This window comes from Bos taurus, chromosome 27 (genome assembly GCF_002263795.3).
Source record: "Bos taurus isolate L1 Dominette 01449 registration number 42190680 breed Hereford chromosome 27, ARS-UCD2.0, whole genome shotgun sequence".
In the NCBI taxonomy this organism is placed as follows: Eukaryota; Metazoa; Chordata; class Mammalia; order Artiodactyla; family Bovidae; genus Bos; species Bos taurus.
This window is the reverse complement of record NC_037354.1, coordinates 34305289-34329228: the sequence shown is the minus strand read 5'-3', so window position 1 is coordinate 34329228 and position 23940 is coordinate 34305289. Positions and strand designations below refer to the sequence as shown.

Below are 23940 nucleotides of genomic sequence, written 5' to 3'. Positions count from 1 at the left end.
TAGTGACCCCATGAACTGCAGCCCACCAGGCTCCTCCGTCCATGGGATTTTCCAGGCAAGAGTACTGGAGTGGGGTGCCATTGCCTTCTCCCATGCAGCAACTGCTGAAGACCAAATACCCAAGAGCCCATGCCCCACAACCAGAGAAGCCACCACAGCGTGAAGCCCGGGCACCACAAATAGAGAGTAGCCTCCACTGCCCACAACTAGAGAAAGCCCACACCCAGCAACAAAGACCCAGGGCAGCCAAAAATACACACATACAAAAAAAAGAAACAAAGAAAAGAACCGAGTAATTTTGGAGAATGACAAGATGGCTTCCAAATGACTTCCAACGAATAGGAAGACTCTAAGCTAACTTCCTCCCATGCGCACATCAAATCTACAATTTACAGAGCAACTACTGATGAGAAAGATTAGAAGAACAGCAGAAAAGATCTTTTACAACTAAAGATATGAAGAAGGAACCATAAGTAGATGAGTGGGAGGGGTGGAGACATGGTAAAGTCAAGACTCATACTCCTGGATAGGTGACCCACCAGTAAGTTCAGCTCTAGCTTCCTCAAGAGCAGCCTCCCCCACTAGTCAGCTCTGCCCTCACCACCAGCCTCCCCAACAAGGACATATCACTAACCTTGGTATCTCCTGAACTCTGACCCCACCAACCAGTGGGTAAACATCAACCTCAGTACCACCAGAGCCCCAGAGCCTGCCATTTCAGGACCCAGCTGATCCACCAGCAGGCAAGCAACAGCCCCAGGAGTCTCTGAGCTCCAGACCTACACATGAGCAGATTAACAGTATTTTTGAGACACCCTGGGCCCCTTATTTGGCCAACCTGGGATTCAGCCCTGCTCACTAGCAGGCTGTCAACAGCTTTGGGACACACTGGACTGTGCAGTAAGCCATTTCAGGAACTGGTACCACCCACCAGCAGACAGATACTAGGTCCATGCAGGACCCCTGGCCCCACAGCCACCCATCTCAATCCCAGTTCCAGCAACCACTGAGCAATGAGGTTCCACAGCCAGCCTCCTTGTGACACAGCTCCACCCACCAGTGGCTGGTGGCATCTGAACAAGGCAGAGATTAGCAATCAATTGAAGAGGGGCCAACCCAGCCAAGTCTACCAGACAACCCACAGTAGTTAGTCCACAGCAATAGAAGGATACTCATAGCCCTTTCAGGGAGAACCACTAGAGCATATAGCGCTGGTGACCAGAGAGGAATGTGCTGCTGGGAGTCCTTACTCCCTTCACTTCTGAATTCATCTGTTGTACAGACTATGTTAAAAGTTACCTACTTTTAAAAAGCAAATATAAATTAAGTCATCAAAATAATGTATTAGGAAGATCACTGAAATAATGAAGTTTGTACAAATATATTTTAATGTTCTTTTGCTACTTGGTTTAAATTAATTCCAATATAATAACTGTCTTCTATATGAGATCAACATGAAGTAGAGAAAATAACAAAGATTTGAGTTAGATAAACTTGTTGACTAGTACCAATCTTGAGACTTAATGAGATTTTAAGCAAAGTGATTAAACTCTCTGTTTTCTTATCTCCAAATAGGGGTAATATCCATCCACCTCACAGGCTTGTTATGAGGATTAAATATTAATAAGTGTCTAATTAAACTTTCTGGCTTATAGTAAGTGACCAATAAATCATTGATGAGATTACTGACATCAGCCACAGTTGTCCACTTATAACCTGTGTATCTGATGTAGAGTCATTTAGGCTCTGTGTACTCAAAGGCATTTTAAAAAAACACATGGAGGACAGCGGACGGCGGCCAGGACACTAGCGTGAGGCAGCCAGAGCCAAGTAACCCGGCAATTCCTTTTGCTATGGACCTGTTGCCGTGCACAGTGGTGGCTGGAGGCTTTGCAGGTGAGAAAATGGCATTTGTGAAGAGTGGATGGTTGCTGTGAGAGAGTACCATTTTGAAGCACTGGAAGAACTGGTTTGACCTGTGGTCAGATGGTCACCTGATCTATTATGGTGACCAAACTCGGCAGAGTGTAGAAGACGAGGTCCACGTGGCAGTGGACTGCATCAACATCTGCGTGGGATATGAATGTCGGGATATTCAGCCACCAGATGGGAAGCCGAAAGACTGTATGCTGCAGATTGTTTGCCGAGATGGGAAAACCATCAGTCTTGGTGCAGAAAGCACAGATGATTGTTTGGACTGGAAGTTTACACTCCAGGATTATATTGGCTTATGTTGGCTCAGAAGTCATGTATGATGAAGACAGCTGTGGCTCCCTCCCCACCTTCTTACACAGACTATGCTGCACCAACCCTTGAGCAGGCACATGGCTATGGTCCAAACAGTGGCGCATACCCACAAGGAACTCAAGTTCTCTATGCTGCAAATGGACAGGCTTATGCTGTACCCTATCAGTACCCATATGCAGGACTTTATGGACAGCAGCCTGCCAACCAAGTCATCATTCGTGAGTGGTATCAAAACAATGACAGTGACTTGGTGCTGGGCATGCTGGCTGGAGCAGCCACAGTCATGGCCTTAGGGTCTCTGTTCTGGGTCTTGTAGAGTCCTTGGAACCTAGACGTGCATAGCTTCTGATATCCCTGTGTACAATAATATAATTTGCAGGGCATTTCTGTTTGTTATAAATGCTTTTAATAATAGGTTTAATAGTTCATTTGAAAGTAGTGACAAAATACTTATAAGGATATAGAAGTACTGCAGAGAAAGATTTGGACTGCTGTTTAGCTTAACTGCGGACTATATGAGGCCATTGGCTCATTCGAGGAGTTTCCTTATAAAACTCTCTCAATACTTTATTTGAACACACTTGTTTTGAAAAGCCATTTTCTTTTTAGAGTTAGGCCTTAGTTCTTAAGGGATAATTTATTTTAGTGTTTTGCTGGTAACATGGTGATGATGTAGGACTGAGTGAATGACTGTGGCAAGAAAAACTGCAGTTTTTTGGTTTAATGTCAGACTTTGAAACCTCAGACCAGAACTGGCTGCATGTTACTTCAGGAGTTATAGGCTGGAACCTTTCTTAGGCAGCAGTGTGATATCCCACAGCCTCTGGGGCTCCAGCAAAGCAAACTGCTCAGGATGATGTGTGGGATGGCAGTTCCCCCCTTGAAAACGGTGCTTTTTCATTTTATTCTTATTTGTTTTTGGTTGCAATACTTAGAAAGCATCCCAAAAAAGGAGTAGACTTGAGTGTCAACATTTTAGGGCTTTATCATTTAAAACTTGAAGAAGGCACAACTCCAAAAAAGTGTGTGGAGGTAGATTTATTTTATTCAGAGGCATCATGCTTTTAGTGTTTGCTTTGAGCATTCTTTATTGCCACTTCAGCCTACTTATAGCTTATTTTTCTACTTGTTGATAAAGTAATATTAAGAGAATGGTGAGGAAAGTGAAATTAGAGCCATAGTTGCAGTGTTCCTGTTTCAGGGGGTTGGGCTGCACTGAGGACGTGTTTTATTATGTCCTTCTGAAGGCTGTTGATGAGCTCATCTCCTGTCCTGTGTAGGACTGGGCACTGTTGCTGTCCCTGAGCTGTGTTGCATGGTGGGGGAAACTCAGGTTATAGATGGGAATTTCGGCCTAGAGAAATGAATGACCTGCTCAAGATACCTCTCTACCTACTTGACTAGGACACCAGCCTTGCTTTTATTTCTGACTTTAGTGAACCACTTAATTTTGAGCCCCAACTTATATGTGAAGCTCTGAAAAACTGAGGGTCCTGCATTTCTGTTATTTCTTATTTCTTTATCTATATAAATTTTAAAACTTCACTTATTCCAGCTTTCTGTCCTGCATGTTTTAAAAAATGTACATTTACAAAGGCACAATGAAGGTCTCTGTCCCTATACTCCATGTGGCCATGTTTCCATAAAATACACTCCTAGAAGGCAATGGCACCCCACTCCAGTACTTTTGCCTGGAAAATCCCATGGACGAAGGAGCCTGGTAGGCTGTAGTCCATGGGGTCACTAGAGTCGGACACGACTGAGCGACTTCACTTTCACTTTTCGCTTTCACGCATTGGAGAAGGAAATGGAAACCCACTCCAGTGTTCTTACTTGGAGAATCCCAGTGACAGGGAAGCCTGGTGGGCTGCCGTCTATGGGGTCGCACAGAGTCGGACATGACTGACGCGACTTAGCAGCAGCAGCAGCAGTAGCACAAACTGTGTTTATATTTTATGTGGCCAGTTACCGACACAGTTTTTTGTTTCACTTATCAGTCCACTCCACCTCTGAGGCAGACTTAAATAGATCTATCTCTGTATGGAAACTAGATGCCAAATGAGCATTGTGGTGACCACAGGTCTGTTTCCCAGCCAGTTCCACTGTACCTGTTGACGCTGGAGAGTCTGCTTCCAGCTGAAAAGAAGTATACTTGGCTGTCATCTCTTTTGATGTGTCATGTGGTGGAAAGTTGCCAGATGTTATGTGTGACAACACTGGTTTTGATAGTTAAAAATGTTACTAATTTTACATCATATGTAATAAGAATAGCTTTGTTCAGATGGTAATCATTATTCAAGCTGTATCCTTTACAAATAAAATACTAAACTCAGTTTTTAATGTTGCACTAGAGTGTTAATTTTGAACTAGGAATTACTGGAACCACAGATACTGAGTTATGTCACTGAAATGTCCTTGAAGCAGATGGTCTCCCTGTGCTCCCCTGGCTTTCCCCTGACAGACTAGGGGGAGCTGTGGACTGAAGTCCTGACATACACGTGATCCCCCATCTCCAGTCCCTGTCCCTAGCTGGGCAAGCCGGTGGGCAACTGTAGTTGAGTCTGGAAGTTCACGGTCCCTAGTGACTTGATCCTGAGAGGAAATGCATGCTCAGCATAAAAATGGGCTGAGATGCTTCATTTCCTTGGCCCCAATTCTCATATATGCCAATCTTTTGGTCGCCTTGCTTAGGTAGTCCTAAATCAAGAAGTTAGGTGAGTTGGAAGGAAATTGTTCACTTTAATTAAAGCAAAGTGCTTAGTCAGCATTTTACTTCCACGTGCACTTTTAAATAACTGGCCATTGATATTGAACACAGGCCAGTCTGCTTGTTTCTTAGCTCTGTTCGTTTAATTTCTTGAGTTAACTTCAGGGTTAGATTTAAAGAAAAGGGAGAGGTGAGCCACTGTGTTTCAGATCAACATTCATGAAATGGGCCTGACTGGGATGCAAGATCTATATCATGGGAGAAGTTCCTGCCATTGATACAGAATTACCCACGTTTGTTTTTCTACATTAATTGTGATTTGGTGCAATCTTTTTCTCCTTCCCAAGTTTACAGACACCAGCATAGAATGCAGTTCCATTTTTTCCCCTAGGGTTGATCTTTTCTTTTTTCTTCCAATTGCTTGCCTGTCTCTAGTATTCTGTGGTGTCTTCAGAACCAGTTTTTCCCTGTATATGCAAATTGTATGTTTATAAGTGAAAATGTTAATACATTAAATGATTGTTAACCTTAAAGCATAGAAAAATTTAAAAATACATGGAAAAAGACAACTGGAAATAATAATATTTGCTTTACTTACACGGTTTCTTTGAAAATTACATAAAATAATATATGAGAAGTACTGTGGAAATGCAAAAGATACATCTATATACATTTATAGATAGATCTTATATATTCATTTATATACCTTACATATAGATGCAAATAAAATTGTTAAATTTCGTAAAAATTAAGATAACACTTGCCCTACACACATCAAAAAAGTTTCCTTAAGAAAATGGAGAATACGTATGAAAGCATTTGAGATATCATAAAGCAGTATATAAATACAAAGGTTTATTATTAACACAGATTCTAAAGCCAGAATGACTGGGTTCAAAACTGTGGACTGCCACAACCAACTATCTGACCACAGATAGTTATCCTTTTTATAATTCAGTTTCTCATCCGTAAAGGTGAGAATATTAGGACCTGCCCTAAGGAGATGCTGTGAAAACCAAACGACACAACATATGTAAAGTGTTTGAAGTAGCCTCTAGCACACAGCAAGTACAATGTAAATATTTGTTATTTTTATTATCATTAATACCAGACTCTGGTGAGCTACACAAAGCATCTTGTCATAAGCATACTTGAAAATAGTTGGCCAAATGGACAACAGGCCCAAGATGGCAATGCTCATATTGTTTATACAGTTATATAAATCTTATATTTGATTCAATAAATAGTATTATAATTTATACATTGAAATTTAATAAAATTAAATACTTTATACATATAAATATTATTTTTACATATAACACACGTAGAACTAGTTTATAATGTAATATGTCTGTATATAAAAATATGTATGTATTTGAGCCATTTTTAGAATGTAAGAACTAGCCTTATGTGGTGCTTAGAACGATAAAAAGAGTATGTTTTCGAAAAGTAATGGCTTGTTTTCACCTTTGACTGTTGGTTGTTCTTCAGTTATGAATAGGTCATACTTAGCACAGACCCTTTTTACAAATGAAAAACTTTAGAATACTAATGACAGCTGCTATAGTCCTTGTATGATATACCATGTAAGGAACACTGGCAAATTTATAAATCCCTGTAACTAATCCATCACATACTTGTGAAAATTTACAATTTAAAAAACACTTTCCTATTTTATTTTCTCATTTCATTCTTATATCACGCTGGAAAACAAAACAATAGGCATAATCGTTTCCATTTTAAAGATGAGAAAAATAAATCTAAGCAAGGTCTAGTCATTTATCCAAAGTCACACAAATGTTATGTAATTTAGATTGAAGTTTCCCCAGAATATTAATATACTCTAAAAGCAAAGGTCACTTGTTTTGAGCTACAGCATATTTTTAAAGATCCTAATTGATTTCATAAAATACACAGTCTATGGGAAATTCCTTTGGTAATGTATCTTGCAGACTGGATTTGTTATTTTGTTCTTAATACTAACCTTCCCCCAAACTACTCTTAGGCTTAAAATTTCATATTTTGATTTTGTGATACTTGGTCCATTTATATAGTTAATTTGCACTATAAGCAAATACTAAAAATTTTCACTTGAATTATTTAAACAAATTATTGATAAATTCAACAAGTAAAATTTATTTTTGGAAAAACTTACACGGCTTTTGTACTCATTATGCAGATGGCTCCTGAACATCGACATTTCTTTGGGTCATCATATGATATTCCCAGACTGAGTCCCAGCATCTGGGTGACAATAACTGAAACTGCCTCCAAAGTCATCTCCTTGGGATACTACATCAACAACAAAGAAAATTCAAATAAAAGACACTTCACTGAAGGGTGGTAAAAAATAGTATTTTTCTAATTAAAATCATTTTATTGTTTTATCAAATACTTAAGAATATGGAAATACAGTTCCTTAGACAACTAAGAACCTGAAGTTCTTCTTATAAAATTTTATTGAGATATACGCGTATGAACCTATGTCTAGTTTTGCCATTATTTAACAATTGAATGCCTAAGATAACCCTTAAATAATTGTCATAACTACATAAATGTGCTATTTTTACATCAGATTTTTGGCTATATGGACCATGATTTTCCATTTGCCTTATTTAATTTCTTAGACCAGCTATCATGTTCATTCAGGATAGTCCATATGATACTCCACTTCCCAGCTCACAAAGTGGCCACACAATCAAATTACTCAGTTGTAAGTACACTATGTGCTTCCAGCCAATATTCTCAAAGATACAGTAACTAGTATCAGGAAAAACCATGGAAAATAGATCCTCAAGAAAGCTTTCTTATGATTAGGCTGTCACAAATATAACAAATGCACAAATATCTTATCTTCCCTAACAAGGAGAAATAGGACAATGGTAATTCACGATATGTAATGATATCATAATTTCTCAAATTATTGCCAAATGTGGCATAAGATAAGGTGCAAGTAGAGGCCAAGATGTGAGGCTCATCAAGGCACTTCACTCTTACAAAAACAAGCTATAATAAATATTGTGGGGTCAACTGGCTTCTTATGGAAGTGCTAGAGGAAGCACATTATGAAACAGAAAGGAAAAACTATAAATGAGCAACTGAGAATGTAAATAGGCAATCATAAAGCCTCTACAGCAGCACAGTAGTGACTCATCATCTCCTCTAGTTATTGATTTGAGGACCAAGCTCAGGGCCTAGTTATAAGTACTATAGGGTTATAGCACCAATTTAATTATCAAACTTCCCAGATTTGATGCAGGAGTCAGAATCTGAAACTTGAAATGGGAACTAGAGTGTCATGGACAAATATCACTGGACTTCTCTTGCCAGTAGAGTAAGCTTCCCTATACACGATGAAAAAGTCCCTACATTTTAAAAATGACACTTTTTAATGACAATACCTCGAACTTTTGTCTCATTACCCTTGCTTATTTCCAGGTCCCTAATCAGAATTAAATTACAACAGGAGTGATATTAACAAGATGACAACATAGGTCTTTCCCAACTTTACTCCCTGTCACAAGAACAACTGCAACTATTTATGGACAAGACACCACTGAGAAAATCCCAGAACATGGAAGTGAGGCTGAAGTAACACCGGCACCAGAGATCAAGACAGATCTCATAAGAAGATTAGCAGGAGCAGTTATACATGAATGCACTACCCCTCCCCAACATTGATGCAGCACAACACTGAGAGGTCTTCCCAGGCTATGGTGCCCAAAGTGGGAAAAGAGTACAGAGTGGACATCTAGATCCCCCAGTACTGGGGGTCACTTCTGGGAGCCCTACTCTGGTCTTGCCCCATGAGGATCACAAAGGATGAGTGGGATTTGACCACTGTAAATCTGATCATGACAGAGAAGATGGGGTAGGGGTGAGGGTTGCAACAATCAATGCTTAGACCTTGGCAAGCCAAATTCCCATCCACAGCAACTGTAGGTCCCAACTGGTAGATCCGCAGAGCCAGGACAGTGGAAGTGTATGACCAGGGAAGTCAATGAGGTGCAGATCTGCCTGATTTGAGTCCTCAAATGAAAAGCCTTGCTATCCCTGGACCCTCTACCCAGTCAGCATAGCTGTTTATAGCCTTGCCTAATGACTGGTATGGAGAAGGCAATGGCACCCCACTCCAGTACTCTTGCCTGGAAAATCCCATGGACGGAGGAGCCTGGTAGGCTGCAGACCATGGGGTCTCGAAGGGTCGGACACGACTGAGCGACTTCACTTTCACTTTTTGCTTTCATGCATTGGAGAAGGAAATGGCAACCCACTCCGGTATTCTTGCCTGGAGAATCCCAGGGACGGGGGAACCTGGTAGGCTGCCGTCTATGGGGTCGCACAGAGTCGAACACGACTGAAGCAACTTAGCAGCAGCAGCAGCAGCAATGACTAGTATAGCCCCTGGCTACCCCTAACCAGAGGAGAAGGCAATGGCAACCCACTCCAGTACTGTTGCCTGGAAAATCCCATGGACTGAGGAGCCTGGTGGGCTACAGTCCATGGGGTCGCTAGGAGTCGGACACGACTGAGCAACTTCACTTTCACTTTTCCTTTTCATGAATTGGAGAAGGAAATGGCAACCCACTCCAGTACTCTTGCCTGGAGAATCCCAGGGACAGAGGAGCCTGGTAGGCTGCCGTCTATGGGGTCGCACAGAGTTGGACACGACTGAAGTGACTTAGCAGCAGCAGCAGCACCCCTAACCAGAAGCCTCATTAAAATACCTGGTAGCTGCATAGTGCAGCAACACTTGAACAGAGAGTATAGCAGGCAGAGTTGATTGTTCACAGGGAAAAGCCAGTGGCACTGTTTGGCCAGGAAACCTGGAGTAACAGATAGCTTGGGTTGACCCCACAAAGAGCTAAGCTGATTCTCCAATTCCACCTGGGCAAGGAAACAAACTCATAGCCCTGCCATTGCTAAATATAGCCTTCAGAAAGCCCAACCAATGAATCTAGCCAGAGCACACAGGAAGCTGTGCCATCTATCCAACAATCCTGCTTACAGTGGCACTTGAACAGAGAGCACAGCTCATGGTTTTCCCCATCTTTAGAACAAAACGCAGTGGTCCCATGTGGCCAAAGAATTAAGGGTACAGTCTGCCTAACGTGTGTCCACAAATAATGAGGCATGCAAGTCATAGGGCCTACTCTGCTGCCTTGTCAGGGCAGGGAAGCTAATTCATTCCGCAGCTAATGCTGAGTAAAGTTCTTTTTCCTTACCTTTTAGGAAGGCTGATCAGTGAATCTGGACAACCACAGAGTATATCCTACTGCCTCATTTGGGCAGGGAACCATGCCAGCAGTCCTATCTGACAGTTAATACCCCTCATCCTTGACTTCAGAGCTTGGACAGTGGCTCTTGCCCCAAAATAGGACCTGTCTGCCCAAGTACATGTCCAAAAACCTCAACTGAACTGGCCAGTGAAGAACTGTCTGCCAAAATAAGCCTGTAAAGTCTGGAAGAGGAGACCAATTACTCAAATGCACAGATACCAAAGTAAGGAATGAAGAAAGTAAGAAAAATCAGGTGAATGTAACACAATAAAATTAAACTAAAAATGCTGCAAATAAATGACCCAAAAGGAAAGGAGATATGTCAGAGAAATAATTCAGGATAAACTTCTTAAAGAATTTTAGTGAACTACAAAAGCAAACAGATAACTAAATGAAATTAGAAAATGGTGAATGAAGAAAATAAGGTCAACGAAGAAATAAAAATTTAAAAAAAGATGTCCTAGGGCTTCAACAGTAGGCTTGAACAAGAAGAATAAAGAATCAGTGATCTAGAATTCAAGAATATTTAAAATTATTCAGTCAGAAGAGCAAAACCTTAAAAAGAATGAAAAAGAGAGAAGAAAGCCTACACGACTATGGGACGAACACACACACACACACACACACTAATATCCATATCTTAGGAACTTGAAAAGGAGAAAAGGAAGGGACAGAAAGTACATTTAAAGCAAAATGGCTGAAAACTTTCCAAGACTGGGAAAGAAATGGATTTCCAAGTGCATAACACACAAAGGATCCTGAATAGGTTGAACCCAAATAGGGCTACATGAGGACACATTACAATTAAATAATTAAAATAAAGAAAAAGAAAGAATTTTGAAAGAAAAAGAAGATATCAGGTTATACACAAGGGAACTCCCATAAGACTATGAGCATATTTCTCAACAGAAATATTTCAGGTGAGGAGAGAATAGGATTATATATTCAAAATATCAAAAGAAAAAACTGTCAACTAAGAATTCTATGCCCAGCAAAGCTGTGCTTCATAAATGAAGAAGAGATCATGATTCTAAAACAAATAAAAGCTAAAGGAGTTAATCATCACTAGAGATGCCTTACAAGAAATACTAAAGGGAGTGAAGTTGAAGTAAAATAATGCTAATTAACATCATTAAAACATGAGAAAATTAGCATAAATGTCACTGTTAATGGCAGGTGTATAGTCAGAATTAGATACTGTGATAGCATCATGATGGTGCATAATTCACTCTAGTTTAAAAGTGGAAAAACAAATATACTAAAACAATTATAATAAAATACATTATAGGATATATAATACAAAAAGAGATGTAAAAGCACATAAACTATAATTAATAACTAAAAAAGAATAAGACCCTGGAGAAGAAGAGAAGTAAAAGTATAAAGTTTGAAAATGCTACTGAGTGGGAGGAGATGAAGATGACAGAATAGAGGCACCTGGAACTTACCTCCTCCCACAAATACATCAAAAATACATCTACATGCAGAACACATCTCACAGAAAATCTACTGAAAGCAGGCGTAAGATCACATTCAACTAAATCTGCAAGAAGGATTCTTAGATAGTGGAGTACGAGGAAGGGACAAGGGAAAAGAGGAACTGGAACGGGACCTCTGCCCCTAGGCAGGGAGCTGTGAAAGAAGAAAGGTTCCCTTATTCTAGAAATCTCCTTTACCACCTGGGAGGTCTGCTGGGACAGAGAGGGAGCATCAGAGACACAAGGGAGAATGTGGGAGGTGGATTACGCCCCAGCAGGGCACAGAGAGACAGCACAGACTGCCTTTGCATGTCAGCAAGCTTCCCACATGCCTAAATATTCATGAGTGTGAAGTGGCCAAGTTCTGAATCTCAAAGCTTCAATGGACAGTCTGGAGAAAGGACTCAGTTTGGCTATACAGAGATAGCTTGAAGGGCCTGGAGTATAGTCTGGGTCATGACTGGGAATGTGTACAGAATGATGTGGGAGTCCACCATAAGAGTCCCATTGTCAACACACAAAACAAGGGTCACAGGTGCACCATAGCAGTTTTCTTGTCAGCATGCTCACAACAAAGCATGGTTTCCACCACCGAGGGTTTTGCAAAGTTCCAGAGTACCCAAACATGGAGGTGGGGGACCTGAAATTTAAGCTGATTATCCACGCTCCCAAATCAGGCACAGGAGTATAACTTTGGAAGGACTCAGACCAGTGAGTTTTGGGGCCAGAACAATGCATTCAAGCCTGAGGGACATCTGAGCTAATTATTGGTACTCCTATGACAGAGATGAGTCCAGGTGCCACAATCAGAAAACTTAGTGGGTGCACACATCAAGTGGTGGGCAACATCACACAATCACACATCTTGGTGGACAGCACCTGGGGAGGAGTTCACAGCAGCTCCTGTCCCAGTAGGAGTGCTCCAGTCCTACCTCACACAACAGTTTAGAAAAGGATCTGGAAACTTCCATTCCAACAACTGAAGAGCAGATTCTGTCCCCAACAAGGCTGTGACAACCACAGAGCAAAGAAGAGGCTCCACCCAACCTCCAGTGCAGGCTCCAGTCAGCACACCACAAGCACACCCCCTATCAAGGGGACAAGGGCCAGCACACCCTGAGAAAGACATGTCAAGCATTCATATCAAAACAGCCCTTGAACCAAAACTATTGGACTTACACAATCTTACATAAAGGGTCAGTTCAGTTAAGTTCAGTAGCTCAGTTGTGTCCGACTCTTTGCAACCCCATGAACCACAGCATGCCAGGCCTCCCTGTCCATCACCAACTCCCGGAGTTTACCCAAACTCATGTCCATTGAGTCCGTGATGCCATCTAACCATCTCATCCTCTCGTCCCCTTCTCATCATGCCTTCAATCTTTCCCAACATCAGGGTCTTTTTAAATGAGTCAGCTCTTCACATCAGGTGGCCAAAATGTTGCAGTTTCAGCCTCAACATTAGTCCTTCCATAGAACACCCGGAACTGATTTCCTTTAGGATGGACTGGTTGGATCTCCTTGCAGTCCAGTGTACTCTCAAGAGTCTTCTCCAACACCACAGTTCAAAAGCATCAATTCTTCTGTGCTCAGCTTTCAGTTCTACATAAAAACAGACCTTCAGACCAGAGTAGATAACTGTTTCTCTTAAATTAATAGTCAGAGAACTATAAGGAAAAGGCAGAAGAACTACTCCCAGTTAAAAAAAGATAAATCTTCTGAAAAAAACAATGTAACAGACATCCCAAATCTACCAGAACCCAAGTTCAAAGAGCAATTAACAAAAATGCTGAAGGAATTAAGAAAGATTGTCAATGGAAACACACATTACTGAACCAAGGAACTAGAAACTATAAAACGGAACCAAACAAAATCGCCAAGATAAAAACCAAGCTATAGGAATAGCTCAGGAAAGAATGAAGAGATGGAGCCAAAGCAAACACAACTCCCAATTGTGGATGTGACTGGTGATGGAGTCAAGTCCAATGCTATAAAAAACAATATTGCATAGGAACCTGGACTGTTAGGTACATGAATCAAGGTAAATCAAGGAAGTGGTCAAACAGGAGATGCCAAGAGTGGGCAACAACATTTTAGAAATCAGTGAACTAAAATGGACTAGAAAGGGCTAATTTAATTCAGATGACCATTACATCTACTACTGTGAGAAAGAATCCTTCAGAAGAAATGGAGTAGCCATCAGAGTAAACAAAAAAGTCCTAAATGCAGTACTTGTGTGCAATCTCAAAAACAACAGAATGGTCTCTGTTCATTTCCAAAGCAAACCATTCAATATCATAGTAATCCAAGTCTATGTCCCAACCACTAATGTCAAAGAAGCTAAAGCTCAACAGTTCTATGAAGCCCGAAAAGACCTTCTAGAACTAACACCAAAAAGAAGATGTCCTTTTTGTCACAGGGGACTGGAATGTAAAAGTAGGAAGTCAAGAGATACCTGGATAAGAGGCAAGTTTGGCTTTGGAGTACAAAATGAAGCAGGGCAAAGCCTAACAGAGTTTTGCCAAGAGAATATACTGGTCATACCAAACACCCTCTTCCAACAATACAAGAGATGACTCTACACAAGGACATCGCCAGATGGTCAAAATTAAAATCAGACTGATTATACTCTTTCCAACAGAAGATGGAAAAGTTCTATACAGTCAGAAAAAACAAGACCAGGAGTGACTGTGGCTTAGATCATGAACTCCTTATTGCAAAATTCAGACTTAAACTGAAGAAACTAGGGAAAACCACTAGACCATTCAGGTATGACCTGAATCAAATCCCTTACAATTATACAGTGGAAGTGAGAAATAGATTCAGGGGATTAGATCTGATAAACAGAGGGCCTGAAGAACTATGGACGGAGGTTTGTGACATTGTACAGGAGGCAGTGATCAAGACCATCCCCAAGAAAAAGAAGGGCAAAAAGGCAAAATGTTTGACTGAGGAGGCCTTACATATAGCTAAGAAAAGAAGAGAAGGTAAAGGCAAAGAAGAAAAGAAAAGATATACCCATTTGAATGCAGAGTTCCAAAGAGAAGCAAGGGGAGATAAGAAAGCCTTCCTCAGTGATCAATGCAAAGATACAGAGGAAAACAAAAGAATGGGAAAGACTAGAGATCTCTTCAAGAAAATTAGAGATACCAAGGGGACATTTCATGAAAAGCTGGGAGATGGGCACAATAAAGGACAGAAATGGTATGGACCTAACAGAAGCAGAAGATATTAGGAAGAGGTGGCAAGAATACACAGAAGAACTATACAAAAATAGATCTTCATAACCCAGATAATCACGATGGTGTGATCACTCACCTAGACATCCTGGAATGCAAAGTCAAGTGAGCCTTAGAAGAATCACTACGAACAAAGCTAGTGAAGGTGATAGAATGCCAGCTGAGCTTTTTCAAATCCTAAAAGATGATGCTGTGAAAGTGCTGCACTCAATATGCCAGCAAATTTGGAAAACTCAGCAGTGGCCACAGGACTGGAAAAGGTCAGTTTTCATTCCAATCCCAAAGAAACACAATGCCAAAGAATGCCCAAACTACTGCACAATTGCACTCATCTCATAGGCTAGTAAAGTAATGCTCAAAATTCTCCAAGATAGGCTTCAACAGTATGTGAGCCATGAGCTTCCAGATGTTCAAGCTGGTTTTAGAAAAGGCAGAGGAACCAGAGATCAAATTGCCAACATCTGCTGGATCATAGAAAAGGCAAAGAGAGTTCCAGAAAGACATCTACGTCTGCTTCACTGACAACACTTAAAGCCTTTGACTGTGTGGATCACAACAAACTGGAAAATTCTTAAAGAGAAAGGAATACCAGGCCACCTGACCTGCCTCCTGAGAAACGTGTATGCAGATCAAGAAGCAACAATTAGAACCGGACATGGAACAATGGACTGGCTTCAAATTGGGAACAGAGTACATAAAGGCTGCATATTGTCATCCTGCTTATTTAACTTATATGCAGAGTACATCATGAGAAATGCCAAGCTGGGAAAAAGCACAAGCTGGAATCAAGACTGCCAGGAGAAATATCAATAACCTCAGGTATGCAAATGATACCACCCTTATGGCAGAAAGTGAAGAGGAACTAAACAGCCTCTTGATGAAGGTAAAAAAAGAGAGTGAAAAAGCTGGCTTAAAACTCAACATTCAAAAATTGAAGATCATGGCATCTGGTTCCATCACTTCATGGCAAATTGATAGGAAACAATGGAAACAATGACAGACTATTTTTCTGGGCACCAAAATCACTGCTGATGGTGACTGCAGCCATGAAATTAAAAGATGCTTGCTCCTTGGAAGGAAAGATATAACAAACCTAGACAGCATGTTAAAAAAGAGACATTACTTTGCCAACAAAGATTCATATAGTCAAAGGTATGGTTTTTCCAGTAGTCATGTATGGATATGAGAACTGGACCATAAAAAAGGCTGAGCGCCAAAGAACTGATGCTTTCAAATTGTGGTGCTGCAGAAGATTCTTGAAAGTCCCATGGACTGCAAGGAGATCCAACCAGTCAATTCTAAAGGAAATCAACACAGAATATTCATTGGAAGGACTGATGCTGAAGCTCCAATACTTTGGCCACTGGATGCAAAGTGCCAACTCATTGTAAAAGACCCTGATGCTGGGAAAGATAGATGGCAAAAGGAGAAAGCGACAGCAGAGGATGAGATGGTTGGATGGAGTCACTGACTCAAAGGACATAAGTCTGAGCAAACTCCAGGAGATGGTGAAGGACAGGAAAGCCTGGCATGCTGCAGTCCATGGCGTCACAAAGAGTTGGACATGACTGAGCAACTGAACAATAACATGAAAGTTTGAAACATTTTAAAGAATTTTTATCATATTTTTGGTTGATCACTTGATTTGATTTTGAAGTTATTTTATCTGTAAGACTACATCTCCAATTTTATACCTACAAGAAAAAAAAATCTATTTAGGTTATAGGAATATCTTTGCAGATCTTTTCATGATGCATTCTTCAATATAGTAAGGAATACAAGTGTATCTGTGATATTTTATTCCACTTTAACTTCCAAATATCTGTAATAAGATACTTTGCACTTCAGAATTCTATGAATTCTACTAATTCTACATATTTCAAAGTTTTAACAGTGATGAAAATATAAATGCAATATCTAAATGTAAATATAAATGTAAAATGTGTAAAATACATGCCATAATGCTGGGAAAATTTTTAATGCACTTGTTTTCAAATAAGATTAAGTCATTACATACCAAAGCAACTCCTGCAGAATAACCGGTAACACACATCTTTCCAGGAAATGCAGCTCCCACATAATTTGGATATTCTCTAAAGCTAAATAAATAAGTATTAAGTGATAGTTAATTTTGACAATTCATATATGATATTTCTTGCTGAGAATTTTCCTATAGTTCATAAAATTCTAGTCTGAAGCAAACTGAAGTGAAATCTTTATGTCTTTGTTTCACATTTGTAAAACAGTGTTCATTAAATGAGATTAAGCACTTTGGGTTTCTAAAACATATCCAGTGAATCCAAATTTTTGATGACTTTACTGTTCTTGTGACATTTGGTTAAGGTTACCAAAGCCTTTACAGGCTTCCCTGTAAAGGGACAGTAAAGAATCTGCCTGCAATGCAGGAGACCAGGGTTTGACCCCTTGGTCAGGAAGATTCCCTGGAAGGAAACGGCAACCCACTCCAGTATTCTTGTCTGGGAAACCCCCTGGACAGAGGAGCCTGGTGGGCTACAGTCCATGGGGTCACAAAGAGTTGGACATGACTTAACAACTGAGTACACACATATGCACCAAAGACTTTGATCAAACATTTCAATCAAAAGCATTTTGCTCAATAACAATGAAAAGTAGCTTTAATGTATGGATTAAAAGTTTTCACTCAAATACAGGTAAGCTCACCATTTTCTTACTGTAATGACTATATTGTTCTACAACTTAAATTAATTTTTTTCTGCTTTGAAAAAGACTCCATATAGCCTGCCATATAATAATACCACTATTCTTAGAGATTTATATAAATTATTCTATTTAATTCTCAAATCCACCCAGTGAAATAGATACTATTTGTCCCCACTGAACAAATCAAATATCAGATAGAAAGTACAAATAACTTGCTCAGGGCAGCAGAGTTAATAAGTACTGCTGAAGGATATGAACTTAAGACAGTTTGAATCCAGGGTTGTACTTTCAATTACTAAGATATAGATGCTCCAAACATATTCTTCCATCATTAGAGCCCCAGCCAAAACAAACATTCCAGGATGTATGTAGAAAAGCTTGATACTCAATTCTCAATTTGAAATGTCCCCTCAGTCTCAACTGCACTTTACTTCACAATTGCACTGTCCCTCCACTGCTCCCTTATTCTGATACTATACATCTCTACCCTTTAGCACTTGTATCCAAGTATTTGCCCTTAACACCCAAGTTTAGATTTACAGTCCAATATCAAATTATTGCTTAAATTCTTTCTTCATTCAAGACAGTTCTCCCAATAGATAAGACTTTCCCCTAAACTCTATCCATACTCCTGATGAGCTGGATACAATAATAACTTTTTACTTAATACTGCCCACCCAATCTTCACATCAAATCAGTTATCAAGATTTAATGTTTTACTTCTTCAATGTTGCTTGTTTCCCTCTCCTCCTACAGAGGTTTCACTATAGTTATAACTATGAATTCCATACTCTGAAAAGAATTATTCAATTCAGTTCAGTCACTCAGTCGTGTCTGACTCTTTGAGACCCCATGAATCGCAGCATGCCAGGCCTCCCTGTCCATCACCAACTCCCGGAGTTCACTCAGACTCATGTCCGTCAAGTTGGTGATACCATCCAACCATCTTATCCTCTGTCGTCCCCTTCTTCTCCTGCCCCCAATCCCTCCCAGCATCAGAGTCTTTTTCAGTGAGTCAGCTCTTCACATGAGGTGGCCAAAGTACTGGAGTCTCAGCTTTAGCATCATTCCTTCCAAATTTATCTATATCTATAAGTATATCTATATAAGTGTACTATATATCTAAGTACACTGCTTCAATAACCTGTAATGCTCTCCACCTTCCTTTGAGTTTAAAGACGTCTAAATCTGCCTTCACACTTCTAATTTGATTCATTACTTTGGATCTCTCTCTCACTCTTATTCTTGTTCTCACTCTCACTCTCATTGTTTCTTCCTCCTTTAAACTATAAACAGACATAATGTACTAACATTAATCTTCTGCAATGACATCAGCAAGATGGCAGACTTGGAACTTTTAACCCTCATCTCTCTCTCCAGAGACAATTTTGAGAAATACTCACAGATGACAGTATTTTTGTGGCCTAGGAGTCCAAGGAAGGGTCCCATACCACATTTGAGCAAAAAAATCCAGAAACATTCACATTCTTAGGTAAAAACAGTTTCACTCTGCCCACGTCACCATTCCCCCAACGCAGCACAGCTCAGTGCCAAGAGACATGCCTTCAGCCACGATTTCTCCCACAAGGAAAGGTGAGAACATAGTGAGTGCCCCCAGTCATGCAAGATGATGCCCAAGAGGCCCATTTTTTAAATTAAATTCCATTGAGAGATGGATGGATAAAGAAAATATGATGTACATACACAGTGGAATATAATTCAGCCTCAAGAAAGAAGGAGATCCTGCCATTTGCAACATGGATAAACCTGGAGGACATTATGCTAAGTGAAGTAAGCCAAATATGAAAAGTGAAGTACTGTATGATCTTGCTTATATGTGGAATCTAAAAGGGTCAACTTATAAAAGCAAAGAGTTGAATGGTGGTTGCCAGGGGTTGGGAAATGGGGGAAATGGGAAGATGGTTAAAGGTATAAAGTTTCAGTTGCACAGGATGAATATGTCCTAGAGATCTAATGTACAGTCAGATGACTAGAGTTAATAATACTGTATTGTATATGTGAAATTTGCTAGAGTAGACTTAAATTTTCTCACCACACACCAAAAAATGGTAACTGTATAAGATGATGGATATGTTAATCAACTTGATTATAATTTTATAATGTATACATATATCAGAACATCACATTGTGGACATCCCTGGTGGTCAGTGGTTAAGAATCCTCCTGCCAGGGCAAGGGACATGGTTCTGGGAAGAGTCCACATGCCTCGGGGCAATTAAACCCATATGCAGCAAATACTGAGCCCGCATTCCAGAGCCCACAGGCCACAACTAATGAAGCCCACATACTCTGAGGCCCATGCTCTGCAAGAGGAGAATTCACTACAAAGAGAAGCCTGCACACTGCAACTAGGGAGTAACCTCCGCTTGTCACAACTAGAGAAATCCCTCACACAGCAACAAAGACCCAGTACAGCCAAAATAAATAAATAATAAACAATCTTCAAATGCTATTAAAAAACCACACTGTACCCCTTAAATATATAAAATTTTTACTTATCAATTATAACTCAGTAAAGATGGGAAAGAATAACAATAACAAAAGCAAATATAGGGAAATTGAGGCAGAAAACATCAATTGCCCTAGGTGACAGACAGGGCTGAACTTAAATGCAGGCAGTTGGCCTCCAGAGCTTAAATTTGAATCACTATGCTATGTTATCTCAATAAACATTTGTTGAATAAAGGAAAGATTGTAAAAGGCTTAAAAAAATTAAACTTGCTATGTTCACTATTCCTCCTTTAGGACTAAGATCATAAATCTGGAGTATGGAGACGACAGGAAATTACTGTTAATTATCATAAATTTCAAGGTATTTATTCTACTATATTACATTACTAAGGGGCTTCCTAAGTGGCATTAATTATAAAGAACCCACCTGCCAATGCAGGAGATGTAAGAGACATGGTTTCAATCCCTGGATCAGGAAGATCCCCTGCAGGAGGAAATGGCAACCCACTCCAGCATTCTTGCCTGAAGAATCCCATGGACAGAGGAGCCTGGCAGGCTACAGTCCATGGGGTTGCAAAGAGTCAGACACAACTGAAGTGAGTTAACATGCAGCACATTACTCATATGAAAAATATATTGGTGCTTTAAAATAACATCAAGATATCAAGAAGGATCATTACTTAAGTTTAAGGATGCTGATTGTACCATAATTTCTATATTTCTAATGGGATAAATTCCCTGTCACCAGTCTTACTATTAATGCATCAAAGTTCAACATCTTAAAATTGGGAAAGGGTATGTCAAAGCTGTATATTGTCACCCTGCTATTTAACTTATATGCAGAGTACATCATGGGAAAGTTTGGGCCGGGTGAAACACAAGCTGAAATCAAGACTGCTGGGAAAAACATCAATAACCTCAGATATGCAAATGACACCCCCATTATGGCAGAAAGCAAAGAGGAACTAAATAGCCTCTTCATGAAGGTAAAAGAGGAGAGTGAAAAAGCTGGCTTAAAACTCAACATTCAAAAAACTAAGATCATGGCATATGGTCCCATCACTTCATGGCAAATAGATGGTGAAACAATGGAAACAGTGACAGACTTTATTTTCCTGGGCTCCAAAATCACTGTGAATGGTGATTGCAGCCATGAAATTAAAAGATGCTTGCTTCTTGGAAGAAAAGCTATGACAAACCTACACAACATATTAAAAAGAAGAGACATTACTTTGCCTACAAATGTCTGTATAGTCAAAGTTATGGTTTTTCCAGTGGTCATGTATGGATGTGAGAGTTGGACTATAAAGAAAGCTGAGCACCGAAGAATTGATGCTTTTGAACTGTGGTGTTGAAGACTCTTGTGAGTCCTTTGGACTGCAAGGAGATACAACCAGTCCATCCGAAAGGAGACCAGTCTGCTTCTCCTCCCACCTTTAATCTCTCCCAGTATCAAGGTCTTTTCAAATGAGTCAGTTCTTCGCATCAGGTGGTCAAAGTATTGGAGTTTCAGCTTCAGCATCAGTCCTTCCAATGAACATTTAGGACTGATCTCCTTTAGGATGGACTGGTTGGATCTCCTTGCAGTCCAAGGGACTCTCAAGAGTCTTCTCCAACACCACAGTTTAAAAACATCAATTCTTCGGCACGCAGGTTTCTTTACAGCCCAACTCTCACATCCATATATGACCACTGGAAAAACCATAGCCTTGACTAGACAGACCTTTGTTGGCAAAACAAAGGTTGGTCATAACTTTTCTAGGTTGGTCATAACTTTCCTTCCAAGGGGTAAGTGTCTTTTTATTTCATGACTGCAGTCACCATCTGCAGTGATTTTGGAGACCCAAAAAATAAAGTCTGTCACTATTTCCACTGTTTCCCCATCTATTTGCCATGAAGTGATGGGACCAGATGCCATGATCTTAGTTTTCTGAATGTTGAGCCTTAAGCCAACTTTTTCACTCTCCTCTTTCACTGTCATCAAGAGGCTCTTTAGTTCTTCTTCACTTTCTGCCATAAGGGTGGTGTCATCTGACTATCTGACGTTATTGATATTTGTCCCAGCAATCTTGATTCCAGCTTGTGCATCATCCAGCCCAGTGTTTCTCACAATGTACTCTGGATATAAGTTAAGTAAGCAGGGTGACAATATACAGCCTTGACGTACTCCTTTCCCAATTTGGAACCAGTCCATTGTTCCATGTCCAGTTCTAACTGTTGATTCCTGACCTGCATACAGATTTCTTAAGAGGCAGGTCAGGCGGTCTGGATTCCTATCTCTTTCAGAGTTTTCCACAGTTTATTGTGATCCCCATGGTCAAAGGCTTTGGCATAGTCAATAAAGCAGAAGTAGATGTTTTTCTGGAATTCTCTTGCTTTTTCAATGACCCAACGGATGTTGGCAATTTGATCTCTAGTTCTTCTGCCTTTTCTAAATCCAGCTTGAACATCTGGATGTTCACCATTCATGTACTGTTGAAGCCTGGCTTGGACAATTTTGAGCATTACTTCACTAGTGTGTGAGATGAGTGCAATTGTGTGGTAGTTTGTGCATTCTTTGACATTGCCTTTCTTTGGGCTTGGAATGAAAACTGACCTTTTCCAGTCCTGTGACCACTGCTGAGTTTTCCAAATCAATGTCATATATATTAACAAATTGAAGAGTAAAAAAAATAGTCATTTGAACCAACACAGAAAAAGCTTTTGACAACATTTACCATGCATTTATGGCAAAAAATTCTCAACAAAATGGGTATAAATGAACATTTTGTTCAGTGGCTAAGGTACATTTTAGTTAATTTAGTACATTTATTTTGTGGCCCCATGGCCTGTAGCCCACGAGGGTCCTCTGTCAATGGGATATCCCAGACAAGAATACTGGAGTGGGTTGCCATTTCCTTTTCCAGGAGATCTTCCCAGGGATGGATGGAACCCATGTCCAGGGATAAAACCCATAATCCTGCATTGGCAGGCAGATTCTTTACCACTGAGCCACCAGGGAAGCCCTATAAAAGAACATACGGAACATAATAAAGGTCGTATAAGACAAACCTGCAGCACCTAACATCATACCTCGGAATGAAAAACTGGCAGCATTTCCTCTAAGACTAGGAACACGTCAAGGATGCTCACTATATTCTCACCACTATATTCAACATAGTGTTGGCAGTCCTAGCCATAGCATTCGAACTGGAAAAAGAAGTAAAAGGAATCCAAAGGATGGAAAAGGATGAAGCAAAACTCACTGTTTGCAGATGACATGATACTATGTATAGGAAATCCTAAAGATGCCACAAAAAACTGTTAGAACTCATCAATGAATTCTGTAAAGTTTCAGGATACAAAATTAATATAATTAGTTGTGCTTCTATACACTAATAAATTTTACCAGAAAGAGAAGTGAAGACAATTTCGGGCTTCCTGGTGACTCAGTGGTAAAGAATCTGACTGCCAGTGTAGTAGGTACAGGCTCAATCCCTAGTCCGGGAATCCCACATTCCATGGAGCAACCAAGCCCATATGCCACAACTATTAAGCCTGTGCTCTAGAGCCGAGGAGCTGCAACTACTGAAGCTAGTGTGCCCTAGAGGTCATGACACCACAACGCGGAGCCTGTGCACCACAGCTAGAGAGGAGCCCCTGCTCGCCACAATTAGAGAAAAGTGTACACAGCAATGAAGACCCAGCACAGCCAAAAATAAATAAATAAAATCATTTTTAAAAAGAACAATCATTTTTTTAAAAACTACTTAAACTTCTTTATAAAAACACAATCTTATTTACAATCACATCAAAAAAAATTAAAAGACTCAGGAATAAATCTAACCAACATATAAAAG

The 23940-nt window shown here is 40.1% G+C and overlaps 1 protein-coding gene and 1 pseudogene across 6 annotated transcripts in view; one reads left to right on the top strand and one right to left on the bottom strand.

Moving 5' to 3' along the window:
* Positions 1–23940, bottom strand: part of ADAM32 (ADAM metallopeptidase domain 32) — a 174065-nt gene that overhangs the window by 90963 nt on the left and 59162 nt on the right. For all 6 annotated transcript variants that reach the window (XR_003032923.2, XM_059882235.1, XM_059882234.1 and 3 more), the window contains 2 exon segments: positions 16965–17046; positions 7110–7246 (listed from right to left, as the gene is read on the bottom strand). Coding sequence is in view for 5 of the 6 variants with exons in the window: in XM_059882235.1 (XP_059738218.1) it covers positions 7110–7246; positions 16965–17046 (219 nt within the window). In the remaining variant the exon portion in view is untranslated.
* LOC101905677 (pleckstrin homology domain-containing family B member 2-like) lies at positions 1842–2540 on the top strand (annotated as a pseudogene).